The sequence below is a fragment of the Botryllus schlosseri genome, chromosome 12 (assembly GCF_051294905.1).
Source record: "Botryllus schlosseri isolate E-star chromosome 12, Bs_hap1, whole genome shotgun sequence".
Classification (NCBI taxonomy): domain Eukaryota; kingdom Metazoa; phylum Chordata; class Ascidiacea; order Stolidobranchia; family Styelidae; genus Botryllus; species Botryllus schlosseri.
The window spans coordinates 668,385-688,585 of NC_137247.1; the positions used below are offsets into that span (position 1 = coordinate 668,385).

Genomic DNA, 20,201 nt, shown 5'->3' on the forward strand with positions numbered 1-20,201 from the left:
GAACTAAAACTACACACCACTTCAAAACCTACAACAAGAACTAGAAGTACTCACTTTACAAACTCCGCAACTACAATTAGAACTAGAACTACTCACTTTTCAAAACTAGAAACTAGAAATAGAAATTTTGCTTTTAATTAGTTAAACTGCAATTTTAAGGGTTATAGCGACTTCTGGCGTAAATGCTAGGCTTTGATGACACTTTGCTATAACCCATATGTAGGCCTAATATCTATCTTTATATCACATTGCACTCAATGTATACTATTAATTGGCACGGTTGCGCTCTCTTTATCTCTATCTCTCTATCTATCTCTATGTGTGTGTGTGTGTATATGTGTATGTGTGACGTCACAAAGATGATGAATAAGGTCGCTTAAGAGTGAGGAGAAATTCGTACCAAACGCTTCAAACTGGTTTTCTCGTAACGTGTCGGATTGCATGTTGCTTTCTTTGCTAACAATAAGGTCAGTGTTTAGTTACGTTTCAGACTTTTACGTTGGTTAGAATGAATGTTAACTGGGGATTCCATTCCCGTGAGCTCGGGCCAAACAGAAAACAATAAACAGCCCTCGAGATTACCGGACCATCATATGATATATCGACCTCGCCTAACAAATGCCCAATTCATTTTCATACTTATTGCCTTGAATCAGAGGCGGTCAGTAACGAATTGCTACCACTTTTCGAAGTATACTCAAGCAGTTTTCATTGCAGTACTTGCAGTATAGTAGTTTGTGGGGCCTCGACGCTTTGTAAGGTAAGATCAGAAAAGTTCTCGCTCTAGTTCTAGGTGAGGAATTTAAAAAGTGAAAATTCTAGTTCTAGTAGCGGATTTTGAAAAGGGCGTAGTTCTAGTTCTAGTTATAATTGCGGATTTTGAAAAGTGAGTTCTAGTTCTGTTGACGATTTTGAAAAATGAATAGTTCTATTTCTAGTTCTATTTATGAATTGTGACAAATGAGTAGTTATAGTTATAGTTGTAGCTGCGGATTTTGAGAGGTAAGTAGTTTCTAGTTCTAGTGTCAGTTTCGGGTTTTCTAGTTCTAGTTCTAGTTCTAGTTATGTATTTTAAAATGTGGCTAGTTCTAGTGCAAGATGCTAATTTTGAAAAGTGACTGTAGTTCTAGTCGCTAATCTTGAAAAGTGGGTAGTTCGAGTTCTAGGTGTAGTTGCGAGTTTTTAACAGTGAGTATTTATAGTTATAGATCTACAGTTCTAGTTTTGAAAAGTGAGTAGCTCCATGCAGTTGCGGATTTTGAAAAGTGAATATTTATAGTTCTGTAGTTGCAGAAGTTTGTACAAGTATGCGAGGCTTCAACGTGCAATGTCAGGTAAGATCGGAGTAGTTCTAGTTCTAGTTACAGTAGTCAACTGGGCAAAGCGAGTAGTTCTAGCTCTAGTTGCGTCTTTTAAAAAGTGAATATTCCAGTTCTAGTTGCAGTAGTCTGTACAAGTCTACGAAGCTTCAACGCGCCGGGTAAGATCTCACTCAAAGTCAGACGATTTTGCGTTCGCGAAAGTTAGGCAAACAGAGCGATCACTTTCCCCGGCAAAATAAACACACAATTTGGGAACAATTGAGATAGGAGAGATCGCTCGCCTTTCTCTCTTTCTTCCCTTCTCTCACCCCGATCGCTCTCACCTATTCCGTGACAGCTTTACGGCGAGGCGTTTCCGACAAATAGTCGACAGTTCGCCCCATAGACAGCGATTCGTATTCGTTGGATTAACAGTTTTGACAGAACAACAGCAGTTGTGTTTCAGTGTTTCCTGAATAGCTCAGATCAATACGTTTTCGACTCGATGCTACGTCATTAACGGCTCACATCACTCGTGCGCTTCGATTGAAAGGCTAAATGGTTTGAAGTGAAGTCTAAGAATGCAGTGAAAGCTTCAGGCAAAGTTGAAATTGCGTTGATACAATCTGATTCTACAGGCAGCCAATTCTAGTAACGTAGATTCGGGACTTTTGGTACAAGTTTGTGATCCCAAAAGTGCTGGCTCTAAGTTGAATCGATGTATTTTCTAGTAATAATTATAAATTTCACGCTTAGTGATACACATGTTGATATATAATGTTCTTTAAATTGTTTGCTATAGTTGCTGACGATCATTCTTGACTAGTGCCAGCCGAAACTATTCGGGTTTATTTCAATATGATATATTTTTCAATTGTATGGTGGAGTTGTGTTGTTTATATGCAGGTTTGATATCACAGAACAAAGGTGCTGGCTATAATTTAAATCTACATCGTTGATGGTAATCCTAATAACCTACAAATTTTACGTACGTTGATGCACTGTACATTGTACAATGTTCTTTTCAAGAGACTGTTACAGGTACAGAACTTAGTAAAGTATTGGATAGTATTGAAATGGACCCCAATATTCGAATATTCTATCGTTCCTTTCCACTGTCTGCTAATCTCAGACTATTGTCGCTGACGAGTATCAGCTGAAAAATATTCGGGTTTATTTCAATATGAATATATTATGCGACTGCATATCGAAGTGAACCTCCAAGAATCTCCCAAAGTTTCGCATTCAGTTAAAACTTGACGAGAATTTGACCAGAAATTACGATTTTGGCGACGCAGTAAGGTGTAGTGTTGATAGATGCTCGAAACAGTTACACGATCGATCAGAGTCGCCTGTACGAGAAAAACAAACAATTAAAGCTAGGTTAATATATAACGAGCTCATAGTAATCTATTGCTAGTCGTAGTAATGTATTTATCCTGAGAGATCAGAAATTCAGTCTGCAATGGAATAACATGAATACATGAATTGCGTGGCTCCGAAAAAGATGAGAAATAGCAAAAATGTAATATGACGTCACGTCGAATGAGCACTTTTACAAAATAAACTTCCATGCAGAATGTTATACTAAACCTCGAGAAACTCGTATATAGTCGCAAGTATCGGAAATAGTAGCAGCTGCGAGAATGTCACTGCAAGTGTCGACGAATCAGACGCAATACGCGATCAAGAAGAGGAAAAGACCTCAACCTAAACCGTGAGTATACAGTTCTTCCTATTTAAATTTCGTATTAGCACGAAATACTATCAGAGCTAATTCTCATAAGCACGAGAATGGCAGATATCTGTGCAAGAGATTGGATCATTTAGTTAGATGATACAGCTATTTCTGAACGATATGAGTCACGGGATTTTGCGTAAGTAGTTGAGGATGCTGCTCACGATGCTATGCCTGTAGTCCTGTACGCACGTGTACCTATATCCTCTAAGCTAAATTTACTGTTTTGCAAGCGACTGAACTGCAGCTTGAAGGCTGTAGGAAAACTCGTCGTAAAGCCATTTTTAGCAATACCGTACAACTGGATCTAGAACAGTGGTTCCCAACCTTTTTCGACTCATCGCCCCCTTTTCAAGGTCAACACCGATCGTCGCCCCCCAAATTTTGTGAACCGAAAAATGGGCATACAAACTGCAATCACCGGCGGGTTGACCAAAAAAAAAAGGTCAACTTTTCGGCACTATGTCGAATTTTACACTTTTGCAACCAAATTTTGGTGGGTTGACTAAAAAAAAAAGGTTATTTCTCCGCCTTGACTCCAATATAGCCGTTTTAACGCGTCATCGCCCCCTTATCGCCCCCTTCGCAATTTTCGCCCCCTATCGCCCCCTTTACCAATTTTCACCCCCCTATCGCCCCCTTCGTCATTTTTGCCACCCTAGACCGCCAAATCGCCCACGTTGGGAACCACTGATCTAGAATATTTGCGCTTTTGATGTTGCATGCACCCCTGTCTTCCGAGAAATCACGTAAAATATATATACATTGTCATTCCAGAACTAATCAATCCACAACTATCACTCGTAAAACATATTTATTCCCGCATATGACTCAAGATAGCTGACATTCGTTAGAGGCAATCGCTGGGGACTACTGCTCAAGTATAATACTCAAGTAATGTTCAAGTAATCTATTAGTTGCTTACGATTGACCACTTACGAGTGTCAGGCGAACATAGTCGGTTCAATGTCAACATCAATATATTGTTCAATTGTATTATGAAGCTCTGTACCAACGAAATGGAATGGTAATCCTGTAAATAAAGGGTTGGGATTGATTACGTAATCATTTTAGGTTCGCTGAGACATCAAGGAAACAGAATATGCGATGGATTAAGAATTAACTTCTTAAATTTATCTACGAGTCACGACTGACTCGACGTTTCCCATATGTGGAGTTTTGAGTCGCAGTCAAGTCAAGTCATTTTAGCATTGTGACTCCAGTCACTGGCCGGGCTTGATATTTCGAACAATCCCTGACACAAATGACATTAGTCATTTCAAAACACCACAATATTGCAATAAAATTGAAAATATAGTATCGAAACGACTTGCCGTAGACAATGACCCCATGCATGAAAATAGCCTTCATTCATTTCAATAATTTATTCATATTTATTACCCGAAGCATCGGGTATTAAATATGAATGTGTTATTCCGCTGTATTATGAGTTTCTGTGGTCATAGCGTCTGAATTTGTATTTGTGTATTTTCGAAAACTAATATTTAAAATCGGGCATGAAAAGGGAATTTCTTTTCGATTAAAACCCAACTTGAGGGCTGAGCTAACACAGGTGATTCAATCGCCGTACAGCGAACGAACAATGTTTTGAGAAACCGACATTATTAACGCATAATGAACACACTGCGCGGTCTCTCGCACGCAAGCCTTCCCTTAAGACTTTGTTTTCGAAGTGTAGCCGCGCTCCGTTGAACAGAAACGTCACATTCATAGCATTGTACCCTGAGGCGTGTCAGAAAATTATTGGTTACAAAACAGCGGATTCAACCCTTCCTATAATGCTGTCTATATCAAAGTCGCATGAACATAATGTACTCTAGTATACAATCCGGTACGAAATTCTACCATCGTTAATTAAGAACTTGCTAAGCATAGGTTCTGTCAACCATCGTCAGTCCCAACCTTCTTTATGTAGGTAAAGGGTCGCATTTTTTCACTTTTCTGTGCTTGAGTATGGAATTATCACGATTGGCAACTAAAAAAATTAGTGTATCATTCGAACAACACACTTTAGCTTCGCTTTGAAGAGAATATTAGAGGTATGCAACTTAGATACACAATTGAATCATACATTAATATCGAAATAAGCCCGAATATTTTTTGCTGACAATCGTCAGGGGCAACCGTCACCAACTAGTAGAGATTTGAAAAGAACATGGTATATCAACCGTCGAAAATATACTGGGGTTTATTTCATTATGAACATATTATTCAATTGTATTCAATTATTACTATTCTTCAACCCAATCTATGCAGTATGCAAGCTAAAATAAATTTGTGTGCCGTTTAAAAATCGCATATGGCATATTAACTGTGTGTGCTCCTTGTCTCCCATATTTTAAATTGAAATTTCACCCCATGTAGCATTGGAATGTATTTATTACAGCTGAACTGTGAAAAGCTTGGGGCACTAAATATGAATAGATTATTGAAAAACAGAAGGATTTTAGAAGTACAAAAATTCAATATGGAAAAGATCAATATATTAATATTACCAAGTGATGGGACTCAGTCGAATTGCTTTACTATGAATATTATTGTTTGTTGTTGTATCAAAAATGTTAAAATTTAAACTAAAATTGAGTAAAAGGTAAAAGTACTTGTCAAGTTTTACATCTCCATAAAATATGTAGCTTGCAAAGCGTGAAAATCTGCTTCTCCAATCTTGAAATCGAAACAGAACCGAACTCTGTCACAAATGAAGGTTCCAGATTGACCTGATCTAGATAAAATTCTAGCAGAGTCCATTTGATCGATACCGAACGTTAATTGCGTTATAATCTCATGCTTGGCTTTCAAAGAAATAGTCAGAAAGTTGAATTCAAATCCGAGTGACGCCATTCTATAATCGGAAATGCATCGGCATTATTCGTCACGATGCGCGCGGCTGAATCCTTTATCGTTAGACAATGACTTTCCGGCCTATCGCTGCCCTGCGATTCTTTTTCGGATGGAATTTTCTCGGACTTTCGTCTAATTTGCGAAGGCTTCGATTTGCGCTGGAAAAGTTGAAATTTTCGAGTCAAATTTCAGTCCGAGGCCATTAAAATATCATTAGGAGAGATCTGTGTAGATGGAAACGCGATAAAACGCGGGACTTAAGTGCGTTGTGGCACGAGAATGTGACCGACGCCATCTTGGAATGAAATTCAATGCTTTGGTTGGATCAGACTTGGACTACTAGTTAATTCTAGTTTATAAATAGACTGATTTGAACGAAATACTATAGTAATCTAGTTTCATGCTAATTTGTGAAATGTTTCTTTGCTCCAATTTTAATTTAAACCTCATTTCTGGTTTTCCTGTACATGCTAGCCTACATGAGAACTGTACAGTGCGAAACGAACCGAGCTGCGTTTGAAGACATTTATCATTCTCGTGCTCATGAATATGAACTCAGATTTGATATGGACTTAACTTGATTTTTGTTATAGTTTCTTTCTAATTTGCAAAAGCTCGCAATTTTCGAGCTGTCCAACTTTACGTGCGACACCAAACATTGACATACACACAAACAAACCGACATGTTGTATTTCCAGTAAACACAATGCTGCCGAAGCGGTCGTGAAGTCAAACCCTAGCAAGCGACACAGGGACAGACTCAACACGGAATTAGAGCGACTTTCGCAGCTGATTCCATTACCGCGAGATGTCGTGGAAAAGTTGGACAAGCTCTCCATCCTGCGTCTGTCTGTCGCCTATCTGCGAAACAAGAGCTATTCGCAAAGTGAGTGAAAGTGATTGTTCATTATTCGTCAGCGACTAGCAGAGAATCTGGGAAATTTTGCCTTTCAGAAAGCTTTTAATTGAACAGTATATTGAAGTTCTGCACCTTCAAGAAGCTCTTTAAAATGCTGTTCGTGAATAGAACGCGAATTTAGGACACTGTATATCATGAACCTAATCCGTGCCAACTAAAACTACTCACAGTTCGTGAGTAGTATAGTATATTCAGTTTAAGTCGGCTGGTCCTCGATTAGTTGAATTTTCCATACCGGTGACGTCATATTTGGTTCTTTTGAATGCTCTACTAGTCGCCGGAGAGTTTCAGCCGACATTATGTTAATATGTTAATATATGAATATATTAGAACGAAGTTTTGGGGTGAAATAGCTCTCGTATCGCGTTTAAGTGAATACGATTTTCGAAAATTGCTTTATGCGGTCATTTTGATACGATTATTGATATACAATGTGATTTCCGATTCTCTACTAGTTACTGACTATTACGAGTATCAGCCGAAAATATCCCGGTTTATTTCAATATCACTATATTATTCAAACATTTTGTTTCGTAGCTAAGATGCCTCTTACGATTTTGAAAGTATCCACTTCATATGTGCCACTAAAAGTATGTGACATAGCTAAATGTACCTTTGAATATTAAATTACACGAGTGCTTTTAATACCTGTGATATTGCTTCCCTTAAAAACATCCATTGTACAGTAGTAATACATATATTGAACTCGAAGAGTTTTAGGGTGCTTCTTTTCAAGAGTTAGCTGTGATATTCAAAGAAAATACTCTGGCTTACTGCAATATGAATATATCATTCGATCGAATATTGAAGATCTGCATCTCACGAAAGTGTCTGTGATATTCTAAACCGGACACGCGTGAGGGCGCCTCGTTCCAGTTCGCTTCCACCTCTTAATCCTCCGATCACGATTTGGTTTCCTTTGTAATACGACGGCGCATGCGCGGGTTTACTGGATGGTTGCTCGTAAAACTCAACTTTTTGTTTTTCGCTGTCGAATGATGAGATTGCCGCGTAGAATCGAACAGCGCCTCGGGCAGTTTGGGAAACGCTTTCATCAGACGCAATGATTCGGCGAAAATTAAGAAAAAAAGTGTTCCGTCCAGACTATCGCAATCCCGGACACGATTCTTTCTTTCTGACCCCCTTCACCCCAAATGGAGTTGTATCAGTATCAGTTTATTACTAATTTCATTAAAACGACTTGGAGTAGTCTTTGAAATCAGACACTCACTTGGGTCTAGGCCAGGGGCGGACAACTTCTCCGGTCGGTGTGCCGGATATGGGAAAAAGAAGTACTTGGCGGGCCGGATTCCTGAATCGATACATTGAACGCGTATTTATCCACCTATACAAGGAATAATCGTGTTAAATGTAAACTTCAAGTTTGAAGCATAGAGATCAAAACAGTATTCAATGACTTTAATAACGTAATGTAGCTGTTGAAGTCAATGAGACATCTATGGTCGATCACAATTCTGTATACCGGTTCTTTGAACTCTGGCTGCATGTTGGACACAAATAAAACAAATAACTAAAGAATAACTAGCAATAATTATTATATGTGCCCGAAAAAATAGAATAACCTACATTCACTATAATTTGACATAGTAAGCAATTAGTGCAGAATTGAGACAGACCGCGGGCCATATTGTAAGACCAAATGTAAGACCGAAAACTGTCTGCGGGCCGAGAGTTGTATGTTGCCCGTCCCTGGCCTATTCGATGTAATTAAGAGGCATTCACACTGGATGGAAAGAAATGCGGGCTAACAAAAATATTAGTGATGAAGATAAATGATATATCGATAGGCGAGGTTGAGTAATATTGATGGCTGCCTATGATCTGAGTATTTATGAACATGTCGATGGGGGATGAGGTTTGACTAATTTGTGTTATGATGAGTGGAATTTTTCTATTCATCCCAACAAAACACACACTAATTTCTAAATAACATTCGTTGAATGCAGGGTGTGATCAGTTCAGAATTGGACAACTACATTATTCTACTTGCCTACTAAGACTGATTAAACTTATTTGTGAAATAGTTCTACACTTCTTTTCGATCGAATCATAGATAGATTGCATTTGTATAGATAAGTAACGATGTCAGCGACACTCACCTAAGCAGAGCGCCGCGTGTCGATGCAAACAGGCCCGGTTGTTTAAAATGAGTCATCGCACTGTTGTTATTGTTGCGTCAACAAAGAAGACCGGGTACGGAACGGCAATATTCACGTCTCGGTTGTCAGTTCAAGTCCTCCGCCCTACAGATCTCAGATTTAAATCTAGCTCCAAATCTAGAACTAGAATTAATTTCGTATCCGAGTAGATTCTTAGAGGTACAGCACTTCAATGTGCAACCGAATAATATATTCATGTTGAATCAAACCGGAGTATTGCCGGCTTCCACTCGTCAGGGGCTATCGACAGCCGAAAATATTTGGATTTATATCAATATGAATACATCACTCAATATTGGTATCATGTATAAATCCAAATGTTCAATTTAGTAGGCCTATGTCTTAATCTAAGCCCCAGTCCGGTAATGGGGCTGAAACATGTTCAAAAGTCGTATCAAAACTGAAAATATTTGAAATTATATGTTTAAATACATCTTCAAAATGATCGTACATCCCACGGAGTGGATAAAGTTTTGAAGTTGAGAGTTTGCAGAATTGGTTTTGTGTCCGGAAACAATCCGCGGCATTCTATCGCGTATTTCAAAGCGATTGCTTTCTCTGGAAAAGCGATCTGTCGGCAGTCTGCTTTCAACCGTCTCGGAGAGAAAAGTGAGATATTTCTTCACTCCCCGGGGAATGAAAGAGAGAGAACTCGCGGCCGGGCGCGCTCGCACGCGATCTCAACACACAATCGCACCTTTCAGGAGAATTTCTCTTCCAGAGATGAACACGAGTTTGGTTTTGGGGGTTTTGCCCGGATTTGGAACGGACTTTAATTAAAGCTTAACTTGGATTTCGAGTGACATAAAATTTCTGATCATTTTCAATTATTTCGCTACTTTTAGATCAAATGTCCACCTTTGTGTATCAAATTCTGACTTCGATTTAGACAAGAGACAAAGTTAACTCTGGATTTTGCGATTTTGCCCGGATTTGGAACGGATTTGAATTTAAAATTTGGATTTCGAGATGAACATGAAATCTCTGATCAATTTCAATTTTCGTGCGATTTCTGACCAAATTTCAGCCATTATGAATCAAATTTTGAGCTGGATTTAGACATGAGACAAAACTAACTTCGGATTGCAAAATATTAAACCTGCTTAATAACTTTTTTTTCAGGCCAGGAAATCGAACCCATCCTGCCGGTTAAAAGTCAGATGCAACCCGCCGGGAATGTATCCGAATCAGGACTAGCCATGCAGGTAAGTGATGCACTCGAATACAAACCAGGCACGGGTTCATGTTTTCCTTAATCAATCCTTGGGATAGGACGTAAACTTGATTTTTGTTGCATTTCTTTATGATTTGGATTTTAATTTAATTCTATTTCCAACTTTTTGCCAATTCAGACATTTTAACTCTAATCTAACTTGTTAAAGCTGAAATTATCCCACTGATCACAGGCTCCGGACGGATTTATAATCGTCGTAACTCAAGACTTCAATTCGAAGATGTTGCGAATTCAGTAGTTCTAATTCTAATCCAGCTTCGAAAAGCTGTCATAATTCTAATCTAATTTGGAGAAAAACTGTGTAGATATACTTCTAATTCTAATCTAAATTGAAAAAACTGTGTAGCTACAATTCCAATTCCAATCTAATTTAGAAAAACTGTGTCTATGACAATAATTCTAATCTATTTTGGAAAAAAAACTGTATTGCTGTAATTATGATTCTCATCTAATTTGGAAAATAAATTGTCTAGCTAAAGTTCTGATTCTAATATAATTTTAAAAAACTGTTGGCTCTGATTCTGATTCTAATCTAAGTTATAAATAAAACTGTTGGCTACGATTCTAATTCTAATCTATTTTGGAAAAAACTGTGTAGCTGTGATTATGATTCTAATCTAATTTAGACAAAAAAACTGCTGGCTATGATTCTAAGTCCAATCTAATTTGTAAAAGCTGAGAATATCCCACTGATTCCAGGCACTGGACGGATTCATAATCGTCGTAACTCAAGACTTCAACGTATTTTTCATCACTTCCAGCGTTCAAGATTGTCTCGGCTTTCCTCAGGTACGTAACTATTGAAGATCGACCAATTATATCGGTTCGCCGATCATATCGATTCGTATCACACTTTGAAAGAAGTATCGGTATTGACCATCGGAGGTAAAAATATCGGCCATTTTCATGACGTCAAAACATATTAGGAGGAAGCCAGAGAACTGTAACCTGCGATTGCTAGACTCGGAATATTCATCTGTTTCTTATAGCTTACAGGCAGAAGTGATCAAGTATTCATTGTTGGTACTCTAGTAGAAGAAGTAACGTTCAGTTCTACCCAAGGACTAGTTAAAATGGCGATTTCCAAGTAATAGTCAGTATTCTAGGTGTCTTTTTAACAATAATACTGGAAATTGTGACGTAGTCATGCTAGTAGTTTAAAATCAAAACTTGAGTACTCTTATGAATTAGAAGCGATTCACTACTGACGTCCTCTGTTTGCATGTGTCCAGATGCGGCCTTTCTTGTACATCTCATGTCCAAGCATAGCAATGGCTGTAAAGCTGTTCAGACGAATGCTCTGCATTTCTAGAAATGCACATTAAGCTATACGCCATATATTTTGAAGATCTTCTGAATATATCGGGCTATCGGTATCAGCTCTAAAATCCAATATCGGTCTGACTCTAATCGGGTTATAATTGGGCTCTAATCAGGCCGTAGTCGGGCTGTCCGACGACACAAAGTCATCAATTGCCATTTCCAGAGCGACGTCATCTACCAGTCTATGCTGGAACTGATCCACACCGAAGACCGGAAAGTTTTCATGAAACAAATGCTAGTGAACCCGATGGGGCCTGGGGCTGAGAAAGCCCCGGAAGACGGTGACCCTCCGGAAGATCCAGATTATGTCAAGCACGGGTTGACCCCTGATGTAGTTGCTCGTAAGTGTTATAGAAGCAGTCTAAATAAATTACCCCCTTTAACATGTAGTGCAAGAATAGGAAAGGCATACTTGATTTTCCTTAAAGGAAAAACTACTCCGTTTCGCCCTACTTCCTCCTCTGCTATATAACAGCTTTTGACCTAAAACCACTTACTTTTTACACATTTTATTCGAAAAGTAGATTTATGTGTATGGTTACATCACTTTTGTCCGTGGAATTGTTTCAAGTGGCGCATGAAATATCTAAAAGAGCAGAACGGTCACGAGCGACGTGGTACAGTGTTGGGATGCCTCGAAGTCTCAGAACTGTGGGTTGACTCGTGACTCGATGCGAAATTTACGTGTCAATTCCAAGTCACCCAGTAATCGATCTCGACTAAATGGCTGGATTGCTAACTTGCTCTACACGATGGTGTCTCATACAATACCCATTCGCAATCATAATAAACTTGAGTATTGCTTTCACAACTACATTCATTGCAGTAAAGAATTTATTAACTCGAAGACTTTTCGTGTGCCCCTTATCGAGAGTTAACGGCACAATAATAAGCATACAGAGAGGGATTCAAACGAAAACCAAAATGGCAAAGTATGACGTAATAATACAATAATAAAAAATTAACGCTAGGCAAAGTCAGCTGTACCGGTAGTCATAACAAGAGACGAGAGAAAATCAAATTATACTATAATACACGGAAGACAACACACAGACAAATAGCGGTATATATTAATGGGAAATTTTGAGATTATATAGAAACTCTTTCTGCCGACATAAATCCGGATTGGTCAATTTTATTATGGTTGACTCCTGGTCAATTTTATTATGGTTGACTCCAAGACAGACAGATGGAAGGCAGATCTGCATTTAGCAATCACAGTGAACATACTGTCATTGTAATGACTGGCACACACCGGGTAGTTCATTAAATGTTGACCAATTGCAGAGTTGAACGCTGAGACCTGGTTATAGGAAGCAGAGTCAACCGCTTCCTTACACCGACGAACAAGTGCAGATCGATCGATAGGCTTGTTTACTGACCTAATCGACTTAGGCACATGTTGGTTCACTCGTTCAGCCAACCGCAAAGATGTGCGACCCACATACCGACTATCACAGTGGCATTGGAATTTATATACAATATTATCTGCTCTTTTCCACCAACCTCGGTTTCATTACTTCCGTATATAGGAAACCAACGTTTGCCGGTCACTATATTCGCTGGGACTCATTTTGCCCTAAACAACGGAAATTAAATTTGATTTCGTCATTAGTTCACCGTGCGCTAATGATATGCTCTGATGTTCGGCTCGTGGCGGAAATTGATAAAATCAAATCCATGTTGATTGACAATGGATATCCAGACTACGTAATTGAATCTGCCATCACAAAGAAAATGTCGCAATTCAAACAGCCGCGAATTCATGGACCAGACAAATGTCCTGTATACATACATCTCCCTTGGCTTGGGTCAGTGTCAGTCGGCTTTTCTAATCAAATCCGGTCATCAGTGCAATCGTGCTATTTTAAGCTAAATACCCGAGTGGTGTTCATGACTAGGCCGCTCATGCCTCAAACTCGCAAGGATGTGCTCCCTGCTTTACAAACAAGTAATATTGTATATAAATTCCAATGCCACTATGATAGTCGGTATGTGGGTCGCACATCTTTGCGGTTGGCTGAACGAGTGAACCAACATGTGCCTAAGTCGATTAGGTCAGTAAACAAGCCTATCGATCGATCTGCACTTGTTCGTCGGTGTAAGGAAGCGGTTGACTCTGCTTCCTATAACCAGGTCTCAGCGTTCAACTCTGCAATTGGTCAACATTTAATGAACTACCCGGTGTGTGCCAGTCATTACAATGACAGTATGTTCACTGTGATTGCTAAATGCAGATCTGCCTTCCATCTGTCTGTCTTGGAGTCAACCATAATAAAATTGACCAATCCGGATTTATGTCGGCAGAAAGAGTTTCTATATAATCTCAAAATTTCCCATTAATATATACCGCTATTTGTCTGTGTGTTGTCTTCGGTGTATTATAGTATAATTTGATTTTCTCTCGTCTCTTGTTATGACTACCGGTACAGCTGACTTTGCCTAGCATTAATTTTTTATTATTGTATTATTACGTCATACTTTGCCATTTTGGTTTTCGTTTGAATCTCTCTCTGTATGCTTATTATTGTGCCGTTAACTCTCGATAAGGGGCACACGAAAAGTCTTCGAGTTAATAAATTCTTTACTGCAATGAATGTAGTTGTGAAAGCAATACTCAAGTTTAGTACCGCCAACCATATTTTCATAATAAACTGTAAATAAGTCAGTCGATGCAGATTAAATAGCGACTCAATCTGTACTTCCATTAGCTTGACCAGGCTCGTACTTCGGAAATTTAACTTGACTCGACTTAACCTGACTCGAGCCACCTTAAATATTGAGTGACTTGCCCTGACTCGGTCAAAATGCGCAATTAATCGATATGACTTGTGACTCGAATGTAGTGACTTGTTCTCAACACTGGTAGAATCTCTGGAATGGTGATATGAACTCTCGATTCAAAAGCGGTCAAGGATTTGGTTTAATAAGCTGCTAAAGAGCGAATGTGAGCTCGTGATTATTATCCTACTCGACTAACTCTGTCTATGGCGTAATTCCAGAGTTATCAAGAGATGGTCATTTGCATCGGTCTTTCATCTGTCGACTACGTTGCTTGCACGACACCTCTTCGGGTTTCTTGGTAATTTTCTCGGAATTCCAGATCAACCGATTTCATGTGTGAACCGTATTTAGGCTCTGCATTTCACCGGACACCTGGGCCTCGTTCCGGGTCAGAACCGGAGACAGAAAGACGGATCTCTGCTCCCGCCGGAGCTGGTTTATTTTGCTCGCTTCACCCGCTACAGAACCTCCACTGACAACTATTCACTGGAACTGACTCACGCCTCTAGGATCGATCATTCGACTAGACACAACTGACTACAAGCACTCTAGGATCCGACAAACGAACATTACAATATACTGAGTACTTCAATCCGAATCGAATATAAATTAGTCTAGTTGAGTTCTGGAAATAAAAGCCCCGTTCCATTAAGACTGATATCACCAACTAAAATTATAATTTCAATGCTTTTTTCCAGTGTAGAAACCTTCCAAAGTTCAAACTTCAATTGGTCGTATCCCATCATCCGAAAGTGTAGTAGGCGTACAAAAGAACGTTGATGGAAATGACATTTCTGTAAAATCGTGATAGACCCACAGCGTTATCAAAAATCGAAATTCTCTTCAATGTGACGTCGACTTTTTGGGCACATATCTTTAATATACATTTTAATAATATGTTCGTCAAGAAATATATTAATACATGAAGATTTCCGACGGATATATTTAAACTTTGAAATCCTCCATACTCTGAAAACTTGATAATGAGTGGTAGTCGATTCTGAATCAAATCCATGAGGCCTTCGATATGGCCCACAAATGACGTAATGCTGTTTGAACAGGGGCCGCATCGTGCTGGGTTACACAGAACAGGAGCTTTGCCAACAGTCAGGATATCAATTCATCCACTCTGCGGACATGATGCATTGTGCGGACGCCCACACCAAGCGTGAGTGCAATTTTTCGGTGACTCGGCTTGACTTAAGTCGTTTTGAACAACTCTAATCTGCTGCACATGTCATGAATGAATCTTAAATCAGTATCCGCTCCTAATCCAAATCCACCTCTTGTTTGTTTCCAGTGATGAAGCAGGGCGAAAGTGGAATGACGATTTTCAGGTTACTCCACCGAGCCAACCGGTGGCAGTGGGTCACAGCATCTGCGCGACTTATTTTCAATAAAGGAGTTCCTGACTACATCATTTCGACGCACCGGCCCATCACGTGAGTTGAACAGCTGGAAGCTGGCAAATTTTAACGACTTTATTATATTGGACCCAGGTTAGTAGACCCTGCTCATAAGTACGGGAATGGGACATGTGTCTACGCCGAGCTAGGCTCGTTTCGCATCATAATGCTTTCCTGCAGCGTTTTCAGAAAGTCTAAGTTTAAGTTTAAGTTGGAGTCTATGCTAAGTATAAGTATAATCAATTCTGGTCCCGCGATGGTATCATTCCGGAAAAGCAAAAATTATATCTGCCTAAAATGAGAGCTCAGAAACAATCAACAAATTACATTAAAACTAAACTACTGGCAAGCTTTCGTACTAATTAGTCTAAATTTTGGTCAAGTATATTCTGTTATAAGTCTAAGTCTAATAAAGTATGTTTTCCTGCCAGAGAACAAGAGGGCGAGGAGCATCTGAAGAAACGCAGCGTCGCATTCCGCTTCGACTTCACGGGCCACGCCTCTCTGTACGCGTCCGTCAACCCGATCGGATCGGGCCCACCTCCCCAGTCGAGTTCGAACAAGCGAGCTCGAATCTCAGAACCAGAAGTGGACCACGCCACCTTGTACGGCGCAATGTCGAACCAGAACATGACCAACTATCCTGAGGGATTGCCAAATATTCAACCGATAAAATCAGAGGGTTTATACGGAAACGGCGTCACAAACTTCGACACGAGCCCGGAGAGTTTGTTCCACGATTCTCCGGTCAGCAATCACTCGAATCACAACGTAAAGTCGAACGGGACCTCCTCAGACAGCGGATTTTCAGACCACGATTGCCAAGACTCGCCCGGATACAACAGGATCTTGGAAAGTCTGTTGGAAACCGACGAAGCCCCGCCATTGTATCACCCACCCATTCAGAATATCGACACCAGTCAGTACGATGAAGGATATAGAACAATGAACGGATGCAGTCAACAGCACAATGGAGTCGCAGGGGCGTATACTCAGCCCAAACCTGTTTACAATGCTCCAATCGACCAATACCCACACCAAGCTTGGCCACAACAACAACAACAACAAGCCCCAGTTAGAAGCAACATGGCGCCAATAAATCACGCGATGAACCCACCACGCCTACATCATCAGCAGTTTGTGACGCAACAACAGCCGTACGGGGAGCATCATTACCCACAGCACAGACACGAAGTTCCTCAAACATACGAAGGTGAGTACTTCGAGTAGATTTGCTTCCTTGCATTCTTGCTTGAGTGGTTGTGTTTTTGAACTACTTCTATGTAACAGTTTTCGGTTTTCCGAGCCAAACTATAGGCTTTGAATACTTACTTTTTACTTACTAAAAAATCGCCCTTTCTACTTGAGTAGAAATCCATGACGTTAATTTTTCTTCCATTAGTATTTAGCTACTTGCCCTACTTCCACACTACTTCTAGTCGTATACAATTGTAACCGAGAATATATTGCCTAAAACATGGGAAGGTCAACACGAGCCGCAACGATTCCCGGCCGGCAGCGCGACTCGCAACTTCATGGAGCAGATCAACAGATCCGGATCCGGGCCCGGGTTCAGATCCGGTCACGCTAACGGATATCCTGATGGAGAAACATTCACGGCCCGACCGAAACACAACGTGTCCTTGCTGAATTCGGTGGAGATCAGTTCGAGAGTGTCTTCGAGCACAAACTCGAACTCTCGCGAACAGAGGGAGTTGGAGGATATTATGGCGATGTTGGGTCCGGATCCGAACATGGTTTCGAAGGAAAAGTTCGACATGAGATTGGAATGTCAGGAGAACACGGTGCAGTTCGACCTGCACAAAATAGCCACTGAATTCCAGGTATGCGCATAGGTTTTGAGACAATTGCGCTTAGACGTTCAATTTGGGGCTACTTTTGAGCCGGTAATTAGTAACTAGTGATTTCGGCACTGGATTTCGCAACGTACCCCAACCCTCCCCCGTAAACATGAGCGTATCTTCACGCGTTAACACTTAGGTCCTTGGACATTTGAGCGCATTGTTTAAAGCTAAGGTCAGTGTTAGGTGAGGACAGAGGTTCTTAAACATTTTGACCCCCTTTTTACTCGATTTCCAGTGAATTCGGCATTTGGCGATTCCTATCTTAATCTCAACTTGCCAATACCCTAACCCTTAAGCCTATTTTCACCCCAAACTCTAACCCGAATACAATAATACTTACATACCAAGTGCTAACTCAAGTTTTCTATATCATAATTCACGTTGATACTCAGATAAACCTTCATATTCGAATTAATTAACACGATATTGATGTATATCGCTTTCATAGAAATACTACTAGTTCTTAATTACTTTTTTTTACATTCATTGATAGTAAGAAGGTGAGTAAGAAAATGTAAAACGGATGCGACTCAGTTCAACGCAACTCTGCTATATATCTTACGTCATCATGGGTGGTGCAAGTGTAGGGACTAGGGAGTATTAACCTTTACTTTTCACTAGCAAATACAGGCAATGCTTACACACCGAATGAGTAGTTGCGTCTTTTTTACTGCTTTGGGGACATGTTTTAATACTATATTAGAAATTGCGCTGGAATATTAATAGGAGATATCAGAGCAAATTTAACGATGATTCCGTTCCTGTAGACCCCGAATCCCATGAGCGTGATCCAGGACTACGTGCATCAGAACCCGACGCAGGCAATCGCGCTCGCCACAGGCAACATGCCGAATCCGAACCAGATTCGTGAGTTCTAGTTCGTATAATAGTGAGTCGAACACGAGAAAACTCTGCTTTGTTACTGTTTCACAGAACAAACTCGCTTCCCGAACCAAGTGACTCAAAACCCCGGTTTCAATCAACCCTACCCGGTGAGTAACATTCGCTTTGTGGCGTGACACAGATTTACCTGATTTAAGATCTTCAAACCCAAATTGATAATCTTAATCTTTTTGTGAATTGATGAATTAAAATGAATTCTTTATTGCATTTAACAGCAATCGATGCCTGGTTCCGTACCGACCGTGAAGACGGAGCGGAAAGCTGAGGACCTCGATTTCGACATCGACGAATTTCTAAAGTTCGAGATTCCGAACATAGAAACGTAGACAGGACTCGAGAAAAGATTCGAAATTTTGAAAAATGTGTTCGATTCGAGTATTCGAAAAAAAATGTACGATTTGAATATTCGAAAACAAGTTCGATTCGGATATTCGAATCTGTTCGATTCAAACCGAGGCCCGGCAATCGAATTTCGTGACAATTTGCTGCATTCTAATGACAATCATCTCTTGCTACGTCGCATCAAGTTCCGCAATATTCCAGCAGTTCTCTAGCGACTAGGGCGGGGCAAGATCGAGTATTAGGCTTCGAATCCAGTATCGCTAATTATGATTTCAAAACAGTATTAATATGTACCTCTTATTCAGTTCTACATCACAGTTAAAGGTAATTTGCTATTTTTTGACCATACCTATTTCATTGCACTTTGTGATAATGGTGTACTGCATTGGGATTTTAAGGCTTCCACGCTGGAAAATAGTGTCGAAACTATAATACTCGTTGATAAATTAACTCTTAGTGGAAATAAGAAGCGAATATTTTCAGTACTCAAAAATGATCTCTCGTTACTTGAATCGAATCATTAAAATTAATACTCGCTTCAGATTTGAGAACTCGAGCCCTGTCCTGGTCGTAACGAAGCGGTTCCCTTTTTATACCTTTCTATTGTTCCATCGCTATACGAGGCCGGTTACCGAGCTGTCGTTCGCTTTCGTCAACTGTTACTGTGTTCTTTGCCTTCAGATATTGCGGGGAAATATCGTAAGAGTGCCTTTCACAAATCTATATTCGCCTTTTCCTGCTTGTACACCACGAGCTGCTCTCTCAAACTCAACTTATTATCAAGTCGTCGGTGCTGTTTTACCGCTTGCAACGTTTTGAGCTAATGCAGTAACTTTATGTCGTTCACAATTGTGAAATAAATCTAAATGATTCGTTGCAGAAGGTGGTTGATAGCCTAGTTAGTTTTGCAGTTTTTTTAAGTAGCCACTTCTGATGAACTGCTATCAGTATGCGACCCATCAACTCTCTCGGATTACTCAAGTGTGTTATGTTTTCGTACGACTTGCACTGCTACTTATCAGGGTTGTAACCAAGTCAGGTTCCCAGTTGGCAAGTCAATTTTACTTTAATAGCTTTGACTCGAATCAAGTCGAGTCATTACACTGCACCACCGCGTCAAGTCCGAGTCCAAGTCAGGGAGCAACGGGTCGAGTCCGAGCCATAGTGTTAAGACCCGAGTCCAAATCATAGAGTTCATTATTGAGTAGTATAGTCATTTTCCTCCCTCTTAACATGTTTATTCAAGTAGTTTCCGAGCCTATTTTTCAAGTATCGGTCATGATACACGAGACTGGAATAAAGTAATATAGAATGTTCCGAGTCATAGCGAAGATACTTATTTAT

General features: G+C 40.0%; 1 protein-coding gene across 1 annotated transcript; it reads left to right on the top strand.

Moving 5' to 3' along the window:
- The first annotated feature begins 2,381 nt into the window (after positions 1-2,381).
- LOC145452689 (uncharacterized) lies at positions 2,382-19,739 on the top strand. Its single transcript, XM_080330856.1, has 14 exons — positions 2,382-3,018; positions 6,600-6,787; positions 10,123-10,205; positions 10,934-11,023; positions 11,721-11,898; positions 14,560-14,639; positions 14,693-14,798; positions 15,387-15,509; positions 15,642-15,783; positions 16,179-16,960; positions 17,233-17,591; positions 18,380-18,479; positions 18,546-18,604; positions 18,731-19,739. Exons 1-14 carry the CDS (start codon positions 2,948-2,950, stop codon positions 18,839-18,841), a joined length of 2,472 nt encoding a protein of 823 aa, XP_080186982.1. The 5' UTR covers positions 2,382-2,947; the 3' UTR covers positions 18,842-19,739.
- The last annotated feature ends 462 nt before the right edge of the window (positions 19,740-20,201 follow it).